The sequence below is a fragment of the Parus major genome, unplaced genomic scaffold (genome assembly GCF_001522545.3).
Source record: "Parus major isolate Abel unplaced genomic scaffold, Parus_major1.1 Scaffold246, whole genome shotgun sequence".
Lineage (NCBI taxonomy): Eukaryota > Metazoa > Chordata > Aves > Passeriformes > Paridae > Parus > Parus major.
Window position 1 is genome coordinate 369499 of NW_015379264.1, and position 13703 is coordinate 383201.

The 13703-nt window shown below is 40.9% G+C and overlaps 1 protein-coding gene across 1 annotated transcript; it reads left to right on the forward strand.

Annotated features, from left to right (window-relative positions):
- Positions 1-1113: 1113 nt before the first annotated feature.
- Positions 1114-4644, forward strand: RGS1 (regulator of G protein signaling 1). The gene is made up of 5 exons (XM_015615716.3): positions 1114-1310; positions 1682-1765; positions 2402-2463; positions 3031-3194; positions 3786-4644. Exons 1-5 carry the CDS (start codon positions 1207-1209, stop codon positions 3969-3971), a joined length of 600 nt encoding a protein of 199 aa, XP_015471202.1. The 5' UTR covers positions 1114-1206; the 3' UTR covers positions 3972-4644.
- The last annotated feature ends 9059 nt before the right edge of the window (positions 4645-13703 follow it).

Sequence of the window (13703 nt, forward strand, 5' to 3'; positions counted from 1 at the left end):
CTGCCGGTGGCTCCCGGGCTCCCAGTGCTGCTCGTCGCAGCTCCAGGGGAAGCTGGGGATGTGTCAGGAGCTGCCAGCATCATCTGCAGCCCTGCACACACCACTCACAAACTGCTCACAGGTGATACACGCTGTTCAGTGAAAAACAAACAACGAAACAAAGACAAACAAAACCCCACAGCAGCTCTGAAACATCACAGGAAAAAAAGAACCCAAGCAAACAGGCAGAAATTGAGATGCTCAGGGGGCAGATTAAATATTTCAACATCTAAATCACCATCCTGGACAGATAAATAGAGAGTTACATTTAATTCTTTGTCTTGCTTTATATCCATGGCTGCTTTTTTGCAGTGGAACTCAAGTATGTACAAACAACTCACACCTCCCTCAAACAGCCTGTGATACTCACACTGTTTTTACAACCACAGCTCCAACCTAATTAATATTTATACGTGCCAAGTCACTTAAAATTAGGCAGGTATTCCTAAAATATGGTATTGTACTTCCAAAGAACCTGACTCGAAAAAATTAAACTAAATTAAATTCTTGCTGCTTCAAATCCCCTTCCTGAGAAAACCACTTGTAAATATTTTCACATACCCTGTCTAAACAAACCTGTGTAAGGTAATGTTCTGGTTTGAAGGGCAACAGGGGACTTGCAAATAGGTTGTTGCATATGGAACTTAATTACTGGGGTATTTTAGAGTCCCTTTCCTTGTCTTCTGCTGAGCCCACCTAACCAACTGAAAAGTATGAAATTCAGGACACAGGCATGCAACAAGTGAATTTTGTCAGAAAGAACTGCAGTATTTGCATCTCTTGTTGATCAAACAAAAAAATACTTCTGACTTGCTAGTACCTATCAGAAATGGACAAGAATTCAAAGTTCTAGAGGGTCATGGTTTGGTTTGCTGGGTTTTTTTTGGTAACAGACATAGACAGTCACACATAACAACCCCACAGCGATTCAGCCTCATCTGGTTTAACCTCAGCCACGAGACACCGCTGTCTGTTTTCTTTCTCAAGAAAGACTCACGTCACTGAGCAGCGAAAGGGGAACTTGTGATGAGGATCCACGATAAACAGCCCTGCTGCCCCAGCCTGCAGGGCTGCCTGCCTCAATAAAAGGCACAGCAGAGGCAGGGAGCTCTCAGCTGGGGCTGCAGGATCAGCGAGCCAAGGGCGCTCCACCTTAAAGCCCAGAAAATGCCAGGATTCTTTTTCTCCCACAACAACGTGACTGAATTAAATGGAAAAGAAGATTGCAAGCTCGCAGAAGGCAAAGGCCACAAAAAGAAGCAAAAAGCTTTGTAAGTACATGAAACTTAGTATAAAGTTTAATGTATTAGGAGTGAAAATAACACCCAACTAATCTTGGAGATTAAGATTTAGCACTATGGCTCAGGCTAAATGAATAAAACCTGCTCAAAGCCCAGGACTGCAACATCATTAAAAAAAGCTTGTGCTGAGACACACCCATTACTGGATTCAGCAATCAGAAATAGAATTTGGATATTGTGGGGGCCTCAGTCTCTTTAATAAAATTTCTTGGATATGTAACTTCCCAGGCTTTGGTCATAGGATGGAGCTGAGTCTGTTTGAAAGTCTGAAGAAAATTTAAATAGAAGTTAAGTGCAACTTCAGTTCTAATGGATTAAAATGTGTCTGTTCATTGTTTCAGTGGTGCAGATCTCAAAAGTTATTTGAAATGCATGGTGCCACATATTGAATCTGGGATCAAGACTTCCAACTCCAGAAATATCATGTAAGTACAGAAACAAGCCAAGTTATAAAATACAGTCATAGCTAGATTGATGTATAGTAAATTACTTCATTTCTAAACTGCTTCTAGAACAACAAATCTTGTAAAAATATCCAGAATTTCCAAAATGCAGGACAGGAGAACATTAGTAATAAGAAACTACTCATGGAGTTAATGATTTTCAATTAGTGATTTGATTTGTTTGCATCAAACAGCGAGGGAGAAGAGACTTCAGTTAAATCCATTTCTATCAGAGGGATATTGTAACTGTTCTCTAAAGTCTGACAAGAAAAAGTACTTTTCACTTGAATGAGGAGTAGGGGTATTACCATTCTTATTGCAAAAATATGGGAGCAGAAATACAAGCACAAACTGATTTTATCACAGTTGCAGTAAAAGACTGTGTTCCTGGGAACAGAATTCAACATCATAGCTCCATATTTTTTCCATCTCTGATTATTTTTCTTGATGTGAGATGTCTCCAGGATCTCAGATAATGACAAAGCCATAGATGTAGTAAAATACCTGGCACATATTTCTGGAATATAATAATAAATTATAAAAGTTGTCTCCTTCAGACATACAAACAAAACCCAATGGTTTCTTGCCTGAAGCCTTTTCTTTTCCTTGTCACCTTAGGCTCTCTGCAGAGGAAGTTATTCAGTGGTCACAGTCCTTGGAAAAGCTCTTGGCCAGCCAAAGTAAGTCTGTTACTTCAGTCTGACTTTGTTCTTACTCTGAGGACACAATTTTATCTAATCTCAGCAAACAGGCAAAGCTGTAGCATTGTATAAACACTGTCAGACAATGGGCAGCTACACTTCAGCTTCTTACAGCTCCAGTGTAACCTGGACACTGCTACAGCTCCGCTTCCAGGCTGGGTTTTGGGGTCTTTTCCCATTTTCAGTGGAGCAATTAACCCCCAAATAGCTCATTTTGATCAGTCTTCAATCCTTGGATTTAATACATCACCTTAATCTGGAATTTTCTCACCACTTATACCCTAAGACAATCCATTTAGGAGGGACTAGAATCCATTCTTATAGGATTGTTATGGGATCAGGACCCAGAGTCCAGATCTAAAAACACTGAACATAATTAGGAAGACTCCCATGAGCCTTAATATTAGAATATCTATGAAGAAGGGAATAAAAGTGTATTTTGGCAAGATTTTACATCAGATTTCAATCCAGCTCCTGCTATTTATTTTCTCCCCCCTGGCCACAGGTATCATATAGTAAATGATGATTTATTTGTGTTGGCTTTAGGTGGTCAAGGCGTCTTCCGGGAGTTCCTGAGGTCAGAATTCAGCGAGGAAAACATCGAGTTCTGGTTGGCTTGTGAGGATTACAAGAAAAGCAAGTCTGATCACTTACATGGCAAAGCAGAGAGGATTTATGAGGAGTTTGTCCAGTCAGATGCCATTAAGCAGGTGTGTCTAAAGGCAGCCTGTGCAGAGTTAGAGGTGTGGCTGCACTGGGATGCCCAGAGCCTCACTCAGTGGCACAAGGAGACACAGACAGGCTGTCAGGTCCCCTCTGGCATCACAGATTCTGCAGGGACATGATCAGACCTCACACACTCACAGCCCCCAGCAGAGCCCAGCACAGCCTCAATTGCTGATGGTGTTTGGACATTCTTTGTGTTTGCCAGGGGAAGCACCACAGAACATTTCCTGTCTTTTAAAATATGTCAGCCTTCTGGAAAAGTTAAAGTTCTGTATGTTGGTCATACTTAAACTGGAGACATTCAGCACAGGATTTCTCTGAGTAGCTGGAGGCTGTTCCTCCAGGTTAATAAAGCTGTAATAATTCCAACTCCAGAACAAACTACATTTCTATAGTGAACATCAATTTTTGTGCCTAACTGGGATACAGGCATTTGATTTCCACCAATTTACAGTTCTGACATTGAACTATCACAGAGTTCTAAGGCTGCAGATGCATGTATTGACAAAGAGATACAGAAAGAGAATACATTTAAAGTTCAGTTTTTAACAGCATTTATATTTTTTTTGTTCCAGATCAATATTGACTATCAGATGAGGGAAGCAACAGCCAAAAAGGCTCAAGACCCAACTCACACAAGTTTTGATGAAGCCCAGAAAACAGTGTACATCCTTATGGAAAGGGATTCATATCCCAGATTTTTAAAATCCAAATCCTACCTGAACCTTTTGAACCAGCTGCAAACTAACACTTCAAAATAAAGTGTCTGAAGTGAGAAGAGCCAAGGAGACTCTGTCAAACACCCTGTGAAGAGATCCTCCACAACGGCTGGACCTTGCCAAGGAAGATCTCTGTCCTGGGAGGAGGAGCAGAGGGAGATGCAAACAGCTCCACAGGCAGAGGATGCAGGGTAGGAGGGGGTGAGGCTGTCCCAAGGGTGAGAGCAGCACAATCCCCTCCTCCCACACACCAGAGCTCAGGGAAACTGAGGTTTCACCTGCTCTGTGAGCACCGAGCCTTGCCTCACATCCCAAAGATCTGCTGATTGTTACCAAGTGCAGGACTCGGGAGCTGAGCACTGGGAAAGGATTGACAAGCTCACAGGACAAACTAGGATGACTGACAATCTGGGGCATAACAAGAAAATGCCAGGACAAGACTGACCTCTCTTTTATGTGATGTTTGATGAACTTTCCTCAAGTGTTAATAAGTGTGAGTTCCACAGTGTTGTTATGCTATGTAAATATATTCTAAATTGATGTGTCTTAAAATCTGTATGGTTTAAATTATATAAGAATTATATAAGCTGTATTTTTATTAAGTTTGTATTCAACAGGCAGGTATGTAGCATCTTTTCTGTTTAATTTATTGAAAAAGAATAAGCAATTCTTCATTAAAATATACTTTAGAATAAAGATTTATTGTGGTTTTGCATCTTGTTTGAAGTGATTTTCCCACTGTAGTTACTGAAATATTGAAACACAATTCCTTTCAGTCTCACTGTGCTACTATTTCTCATCTCCATATTCAAATACCAATTTTACCTCCACCACTCCTCTCTTTTTTCCCATTTTACACAACCATAATCTGAGTTACCTGGAGCAGGTAATCCTGACTTACACAGACCCATCCTCACCACCCCCAGAAAAGAACAGTTGTGACTCTGCTTGAGACATGTAACCAAGAACAAGAGCACTCACAAAACTCAAGTGTTGGAGACCTCGTGACATGAGAACTTACAATGAAAATAAGTCAAAGAATGCCTTGTTTTTCATGAGTTCCCATCATGAGACACTGCTATCACATGGGTGCCAATACAAGATTTTATCTCACCCTTGCAAATTTTCCATTTTTCCAGAAAGACATGAGATTTGTGAGCCCCACTCTGTTCTGTAGCAAAGGGAGAAGCTATAAATTCAGAGACATCACCTCTTGGTGAGAACAGACCATGCTTTTATTGCCACCCTCTGGGGAATTTGGGATTTCCAGAAGAGAACCAAAATCTGAAGCAACAGGTGGAAGGAGCACAGAGAAGTGCCAACCTCCACTATCACCTGCTGTAATAGCTGGAAACTATTGCAAATTACATCTTCCTTTCAGGACTAATCAATGCAGAAGAAAAGACTTCTTGCAGGATTATTTTTAAGTCATATGGTCCTGAGATCCTGACTGCAAAACCTGAATGTTCCTGGAATAATGTAAACTAATCTCCAGCTGCCATTCTTCCGTGAATTGATTTTCCAGGATCACTAGGAATAAATCTAATTGCTGTGGAGCAGGAATAACCACAGTGCCTCCACACAAGGTGCATCACCATGTTTGCTCTGATATGGTTTAGGTGGACCAAATGTCTCTGTTTGCTTAACTTCAAGCTCACAGAAAATAAAAGAGAACCTCAAAATATCAGCTCTAATGACCTCTAAACAGACACTGCATTCAACATTATTCTTCTGACTGTAAATCCCTTCAATCATTATGGCCCCCATCTTCCTTTGCTCCCCCTGTGGTTTCACAGTTTTGCTGTCATTTAGCCAAACACCCATATGAAATTTCTGACTAAAATAATATCTCACAGCACAGATATTTAGGATTTTTATTTATTTTTGAATGGCTTGTTGCTAGCTATCATAGCAATTGCACCAACTTGTATTACACAGTTAGGATAGACCAGAGTTTCTGAGAAGGGGAGAACAGACTTTTGACTTTCTTCCACAAGCATCTATCCCTACTTCACAATTTGGTAGAGTGAGAGAGCAGAAATGTATTTTTCTTCTTAAAAAAGAAGCTGTTCCACTCTGCACAACACAACAACCTTGGCTATTTTCAAGTCTCTCACCTTATTTGCAGTAGGTGATATCAACAATAAAAGTAAATTGGAGATTGTTGACTCCAGAGCTATTCCAGCACCCCTGACAACATGACCACAACTCTCCAAGCAAAGAACAGCACAGCAGAAATTCAGGCCTGGCTCTGGGATGCTGGAAGCCCAGGATTTTGTGTCTGTCCAAAGTGGTTTTACCAAGGTCTGAGGGGTGTGGATGACACAGAACACACAGACCAAAGGACTCAGGGTTTCTGTCACCCTTGGTTCAAGGACAAGGTGGGTGCACTATTCCCCCTCCACCGGGCTCAGGAACAGCCCCAACATCAACCCATTCCACAGCTGCAGGTTGGGCCTCTCCTTTAAACCACATTTCCCTTTCCCTCTTTGGAGAAGATGTACCATGAGAATGGAAATTTGCTGTTCTGTTCACTGTCTCTACAAGAAATGGATGAATCAGGCTGGCCATCAGCCACAGAGCAGTGCAGGAAAACAGGACACAGCACATGGAAAAGCTTTAACATCTGACAGTAGTGACTCAGACTTTTCTTTAAGTGTTCTACCTTACCCTTGAAAAAACATTTCCATTCTTTGTTAATGTCCCAGTGGAAAAATCAACCACTGTACCATCTTCAGGTGCATTTGTGAAGCAAATTACCTTTTCTCTGTTGCTGTTTTCTTTATGGAAGGACTCAGGAGTCCAGCAGACCCTGAATGTGTATTTAGAAGACTGACTTTGACTAGTCTTTGACTCCAATTTGGGAAACTTAATTACCCAAAACAGATATTTTTTAATATTATCCTAAATAAAAATATGGTGTAGCACAGTATGAATCTCTCCCATATATTGACCAGGCCAGCCATGGAAACATTACATTATGATGAACAGTGAAACAGGAAGGAAATTCAAGCTGAGATAGAGATGAACAGTTTGAATTCACCACCACAGACCACTCAGTGCACCCAGCCCAGCCCACACTCTGAAGCAACAGGCTTTTCACATGTCACCTTCTCTATGGTTGTGAAATGAGTCTGAAAAATAAAAATAGACAGTAGAAAGTGGAAAAAATAGATGCTCTCATCTTGCACTCATAGACATGAGCTGATTTTATCAGCATGCAATGTCTATAGATGAAGCTCTTAGAAATTAAATCTTTAGTCATTAAACAGACACATAAATTGAAAAACAAGCTTAATGTTTATTGGATGATTAAAATTTGTCTGGGATGCTCAGAAACAAAATTAGAGGGAGTTTAAGGTTATCCCCTGTCTTTGTTTGGGTAGATAAAGCCTCAAGGGTTTTAGTCACTAAAAGGGAATTTGCATCAAACAAGAACCAATGTGCCTGTTTTGGAAATAAACTCATTCCCCCTCATTTGTCAAAACATCCCCAGAAATTACCCTCTTGGAAGCCCCCAGAGATGGCAAACATTTACATTCTACTGAGCACTTCCCTTCAATTCCTTCAAGCACCACACAGCCTTACAGCACTTATCCAAACTAGTTCAGTGACCTGCTGCCACATGGTCCCTTTCACTAATAAAATTAAAAATAGCTTGAGGAGAGCATGAACTGCAGAAATTTAAACCTTCCAGGACCACTCTAGTCCTGTGCTGACAGAGAGAGGAAACAGAGCAGATAGCAATGCTCCTCTCCAAAGCCTGTGACACAGCCAAGGTACTGAAGTGGCAGCATCAGCTGCCCAACAAACTTGACAGCACTGCAGTCACAAGGGGTTTGGGGTTTAATTCAAGGCACTGTGGCCAGAAGGTTTCTGCTATTAGAGGGCTAACTTTAAAAATCAAACAAGATAAGCACTCTTTGCACAACACTAATAACTCAGTAACCCATGATTTCCGTACTACCTATGGAAAAAGTCTGTAATGTATTTACTGTGGTAAATGCTTTGTCAGCCATGAGGGTCGAGAAGGCAGCTGCAGATCCAGAGAAGAGACTCAATACTGAACAGAATTCAACCAGCCATGAGTTTGGGAATATGTTTATTTTTTATAGCAGTCTGAGGAAATGGTGGACACACTCTGCATGTTCAGACAAAGCCCAGAGTCCAGCCAGGATCTCTCCAGGTGCTGGAACAAACATCTGGAGCAAAGGGGAGCCCTGGAGAAGCTCAATCACTCTGACTTGGCCCACACTACAATCAATAATTTGGCCCTGAACTGTGACAAGATGAAGAACTGGGATGTCCCAAAGGAGGACAGCCCTGCAGGGGGTGTGAGAAGTCCTGTTCACTGCAGAGCTTTGGTGGAAGTGTGACCCAGAGTCTCCCAGAGAGCTCAGGGCACACAGGGCTGGGTACCCAAACCACAGCACACCTCTGGGAAGCTTTACTCGAGGGTGAAAGTTCCTGTAAAAACCAGTCCAAGCTTCCCATGGCATGATTTCCTCTCCTGCTGAGCTGGCCACAGCACATCAGGCCCACACAGTGACATCACAGGTTTTAGGAATAAAAAGGGAACAGAAAGGTCACAGAGTACAAGTGAGGTCAGGTTTCCAGAAGTGCTCTCTAGGCTCAGTCTGTTCTCCCCCAGCAGGACAATGGTTAACAGAGTTTACAGAAATGAGTCACAAAGTCAGATTTGTGCAGCCTTACTGATAAAACCTAAAGCCATCAACATGGAAATGATTCAGATTCCTCAGGCAGTGACTATCAGCAGGCAATGCCAACTTCTACCCAGAAACAAAAATCGCTTCATCATCTCAGACAATTTATTGGTTGTTTTGACCTGCTGTAAAGACTGAAGCTGTTCCCTGCATCCCTGTGAGCAGAACTTCATTGCACGGAGAACCCAACTTTTTGTGAGGTTATTTTGAAATTTATAGCCAGAAAGTTCACAGCAGAATTTGTCAAAACCACCAAGTGAGGTGTAATTAGAGAAACACTTCTCTGGAAACACCTATGGTTGAAGTGATTTCCCCATTGTAGTTACTGAAATATAATATAATATATAATTTATAATTTATAAATTATAATATATAATATAAAAAATATAATGTATAATATATAAGATATAATATACCATATATCATATATCATATATCATATATCATATATCATATATCATATATCATATATCATATATCATATATCATATATCATATGTAATATATAATGTATAATGTATAATGTATAATATATATTATATATTACATGCCTGTAATACAGAAAAGAAAATGTTTGTACATGAAGTCATTGGTTACTGATTCTCAGCCATTGCACAATTTAACTTTACAAAGATATCTGATCTTATTTGTGGTTCCCTGAACATCAGCTGATAGGAAAGAAGCCAAACCCTAAATAGTTCATTATTGTTCATTTTAATAATGATTTTTTAGATGAGTTTTCCTTTAATGCAAATAAAGTTTAGAGTAAAAAATAATGCAAAAGAACATGCATAAGTACATATAAGGTTTTTCCAAATAAATGTAGATCAAATGGTTAAATACTGGTAGAAATCACTGGGGACTATCACCATAACAGGGATTTTCATTCTGTAACTTTTCCAGAGTCACATTTATTAATAAGGTGGGGTTTTTTTTCTTATTTTAAATGTAAGGAGTTCTACAAATGAGATTTTTTACAGACACATTTTAACATGCCAAGTTCAGGCCTCCAGGTGCTTTAGTATATAATTGCCTGCATATGAAGCATCACAAGTATGAGGAGGCACGAGACAAACTCGAAATATCTCACTGTTGTGATTATTTGATCAACTCAATTTAATTTGCTCCCCCCATTCCCCTTAGAGAAATGGAAGGAAAAATACTCCAAAATCCTGTGTAAACTTACAGTGAATACAAATGGGATTTAATGGAATAGCAATCAGCAGCAAAGTGTTGATTTTTGCCCTTCCTAAGGCCAAGGTGTCAGTGCTCTGCCCAGGTCCTGCTGGAGGTGAGCACACCACACACATTTCCTCCCCAGCAGCACCAGTGGGAAAAGGGATGCACAGCTCAGACACAAAGCCTGTGTACCAGCAGGGTGAGCTGCAATAAAATAAATGTACTGCATTGCTGGAGCCTCAAACCTCAGTCTGAGTTCCAGCCCTGCACAGTGCCTGCTCTGCCTGGGAGGCTCTGTAAGGGGAAAGGAAGATGAGTCAGAGCAGAGAGATAAGACTGAAAGAAATATCTCAGCACAGAGCTGGGCTGTCAGAGGGAGCAGGGACCAACCTTCCCCTCCTGACAGGGTCACTCTGTGCCTCGTGGGCAATGGCAGATTCCCAAAGATCCCCATCACAGCCGCCCCAGGAAGGACAGAAAGCCCTCCAGAAAGATCCCCTCCTCTGACCACTCTGCAGCAAGCAGCTGAGCCAGTGCTCACTCTCAAATCTTGGCAGTCAGTCTTGCCAGGTTTTCCCTGCCAAGCTCCACTGAGCACTGCACAGCTCCTTTCAAACAGCTGGCTGGAGAGGAATGAGTGAAACATGGATGAGTCCCAAGTGAAAATGACGCCAGAACCTGGACAGCAGCTATAGGAAAAGTGACAGAGGATCCCACACAAGGTTTAAAAAGTTTTAATATCCCTGAGATGCTGTGCAGTAGCAGGTTGGCCAGGTGGGAGCACACAAAATCCAAACACTGATGGGTCAGAGCAGAAAAAAGTTCTCCCAGAGCACTCCCAAGGGCTCCAGAATGTGCCTGTAAGAAGAAAGTTGGTTTCAGTGCAAGGGTACTCGTGCTTTTTGTCTCATTTCAGCATGGACTTCAGATTCCATAGAAAGAGCTTTGATAAAGGGATGGAAAACATTAGTCACAGGGCTTGGACCACACATGCAAGGTTTCAGTCAGGTAAAGCACAGCTTTGTGTCATTGCAGCAGAGATGTCAAGATAATCCCAGTACAAACAGGCTCGATCAGTGGAGCATCAGAGCCCAAAGGAGCTTTCCTGAGGACAGCCATGGCCACAGTTTGCCTGGGATATGCACAAAAGAGGAGCCAGGCACTGGTATGGGCAGCACGGGCACGGACAGAGCATCCACACCAAGAGAAAAGAACAAAACCAAAAGGCAGGTCAAGAAATTTGGAAAGCTGCCCCAGCAAATGCAATTACTAAATGAAGCTTTTTCATCAAGGGAAACAGCCCAAAAGAAGTTTCTGTAAGTATGAGATTTTGCACTTTGAAATATGATCAGGAAAATGTAGCATAGGTAGAGGACACATGTTCTTTTCTCTTGGCATGTAAAGTTCTCAGCATTGCAAAGGCATTCATGTTAGAAATGTTTCTGGAGTGTGCCCAGCTTTAGCCCTATATATGTGAATATTTTGTGTAATAGTTGGTACAAAATAATCTGAATAACATCACATGGGCAGTCAGTCAGAACTTTGGTGTAGCAGTTTCTCTCTACTGAAAGTTATGCTGTTCACTAAAAGCTGTGACATTTGGTAGTTTACAGACTCATTGGCACAGGGTGCTGAAAAATCAAAATGCATGTTGTAATTTGAAAGGTAAATAGATCACATTTTTTGATGCTCCAAATCAGTTTTCCTGATATTTCTCCAATAAAAAATATAAAAACAGTTAAACTGTTTTTATAAAAAAATATAAAAACAGTCCACACCAGTACTGCTTGTATCTTTTACAGGCATGAATAACTCCAGCACTGAGATTAATTTACCCTCAGTTTAATTCCTCCTGCAGAAGCCATGTGGCTTTCTGTTGATCACCACTCCTGCAGGAGGAACACAGCTCCCACACATCAGAGAACTCGTGGCCTGGCTGCAATAATGTCTCAGGACAAGCAAAGAGAGAGGACACTACACATCATAAATACATCAATTCCATAATGCAAGCCATCTGAACACTGCAGAGCTGTAAGGATGCAGTTGAGATGTAATTTAGAGATGTCAGGACACTGTAACAGGGGACAGGCTGTTCTGGTGGGGGTTGGACACTCCAAAATTAACACCCTGCTCCAGGGTGTGGTGCAGCTTTTGTGCTACTCCTGTCTTGTTTTAGGGCTGACCATTGTCAGCAGAAACACCAGTGTCACACTCATGAAACACAGATTATGCCTCAGTGAAAGATGTTCCAAATCAGCACTGTGAAGGTAAAGTCAGCATGCCCTGTTCCTCGCTCTGTTAGGAAATGAGTCTGACTTTAAAAGAAGAGAGAAGCACAAAGCCCTGGATGTCTATTGCCTGGAAAATGCGTGTTCTCAACAAGTTTAAAGCTTCTAACTCAAATTCAAATGCCTCCTGAGAACAATAACATTTCCTTACACAAAGAAAGCCATCACCTGAAGAAAAAATTAATAATTGGCACATTGAATTCAGATGGAAGTAGTTGAATTTGATTACTTAATATTGCTTCATCTAGTATTTCTTGAGCATCTCTGTCTAAGAAACCTACATGAATTTTCCTAGGTTTCAAAAAAGCCACAAAGGCTGGATTTCATTTGCATTTCAGTGTACAGAAGATGAATGATTGCAACATGAAAATACCCAAAATGGAGGGCATTGGGCAACATAGCCTAAAATAAGATGAGAAATAATAACCCTATGCCAGAATTTAATGCATAATTTCACCTTAAATATGGAATATTGTGTATTTTAAAAGGTTACTTTTAGGCAGAGGGTGAGAGGAGTAAATTCTAGTGGAAGCATTGCAAAGTCACAGAGACCTAGCAGAGAACACAGTGGAGAGGATTCTGAGGCAGGCAGAATTCTCTGCAGGGCTTGTGCTGTAGCAGCTGGGCAAAGGGATGAAGTTTCAATACCCTGCAGGAAATGCACTGGGTAAGACCCTGATTTATATAAAACTGAATATAGAGCCCAGGGAAAGAAGGAAAACAACACTGAAGGCAAAGGAAACATTTCCCAGCTTCAGAGAGCTGGGAGAAGACAGAACATTGTCCTGTGTTTTACTGAGGGCTTCAGCTGGAAGGAAAATGTGGCTGTAGGAATATTATGTGCCAGTCAACCCCAAATCTGAAAGAAACTCCAAGTTTAAATAAATAAGGTTATTTTGATTTCAGGCAGGTCTATACAAACTTACAGTCCAATGTAAACTCAGCATCTGGCATTGCTTGAAAGCCAGAGGAGAAGAGCTAAACATAACCCATGTCACATGAGATTTTTTAAAATTTTGTCTTTTTTAGACAAACATTTTTAACTGCCTCATCCTAATAAACAGCACCATCTCTTATGGATATCATATCAATATAAAGGCAAGTTTTATATGACATATTGCCTTGGAGATGCATGCTGGACAAATACCAGTGTTAATCTCAGACACTTAACAACTTACTCAGCCTTGTCCAGCTTACACTGAGCTCTGATCTCTGATCCTGGTCACCCTGAGCTTCCAGGGGAAAAAAAGATTTCTAGTTTAATTTTGCTTTGGGTCAGGCTCAACCTTCAATCTCTGTTCATAATTGGAGAAGCAAAGAGGGAAAATTATTAACATTTCTATTCTTCCCTGAGAGACATCCACTGGACTGCCTGGTAATTTGTTTGTTTTTTTAAGTTCTCATACGTTACAAAATATATTTTTGTCAAATTCTTCAGAAATGACTCATAGGCAAAGATCAGATGTACAAAATAAGAACGCTGTTAAAATTGATTGCAGTGCCATATGCATGAGTTTTTATATAAGAAAGCCAGAGCTCAGCACAGCAGATTCAAAAGTGACATATTTTCCATGTTTAGGAGA

Bases quoted from the DNA above. Each gene is read 5' to 3' on its own strand.
- RGS1 (XM_015615716.3), top strand. From the start codon at position 1,207: ATGCCAGGATTCTTTTTCTCCCACAACAACGTGACTGAATTAAATGGA. The intron at 2,464-3,030 runs GTAAGTCTGTTA...TGTTGGCTTTAG, and splicing joins AAAGCTCTTGGCCAGCCAAA to GTGGTCAAGGCGTCTTCCGG. The intron at 3,195-3,785 runs GTGTGTCTAAAG...TTTTTGTTCCAG, and splicing joins AGTCAGATGCCATTAAGCAG to ATCAATATTGACTATCAGAT.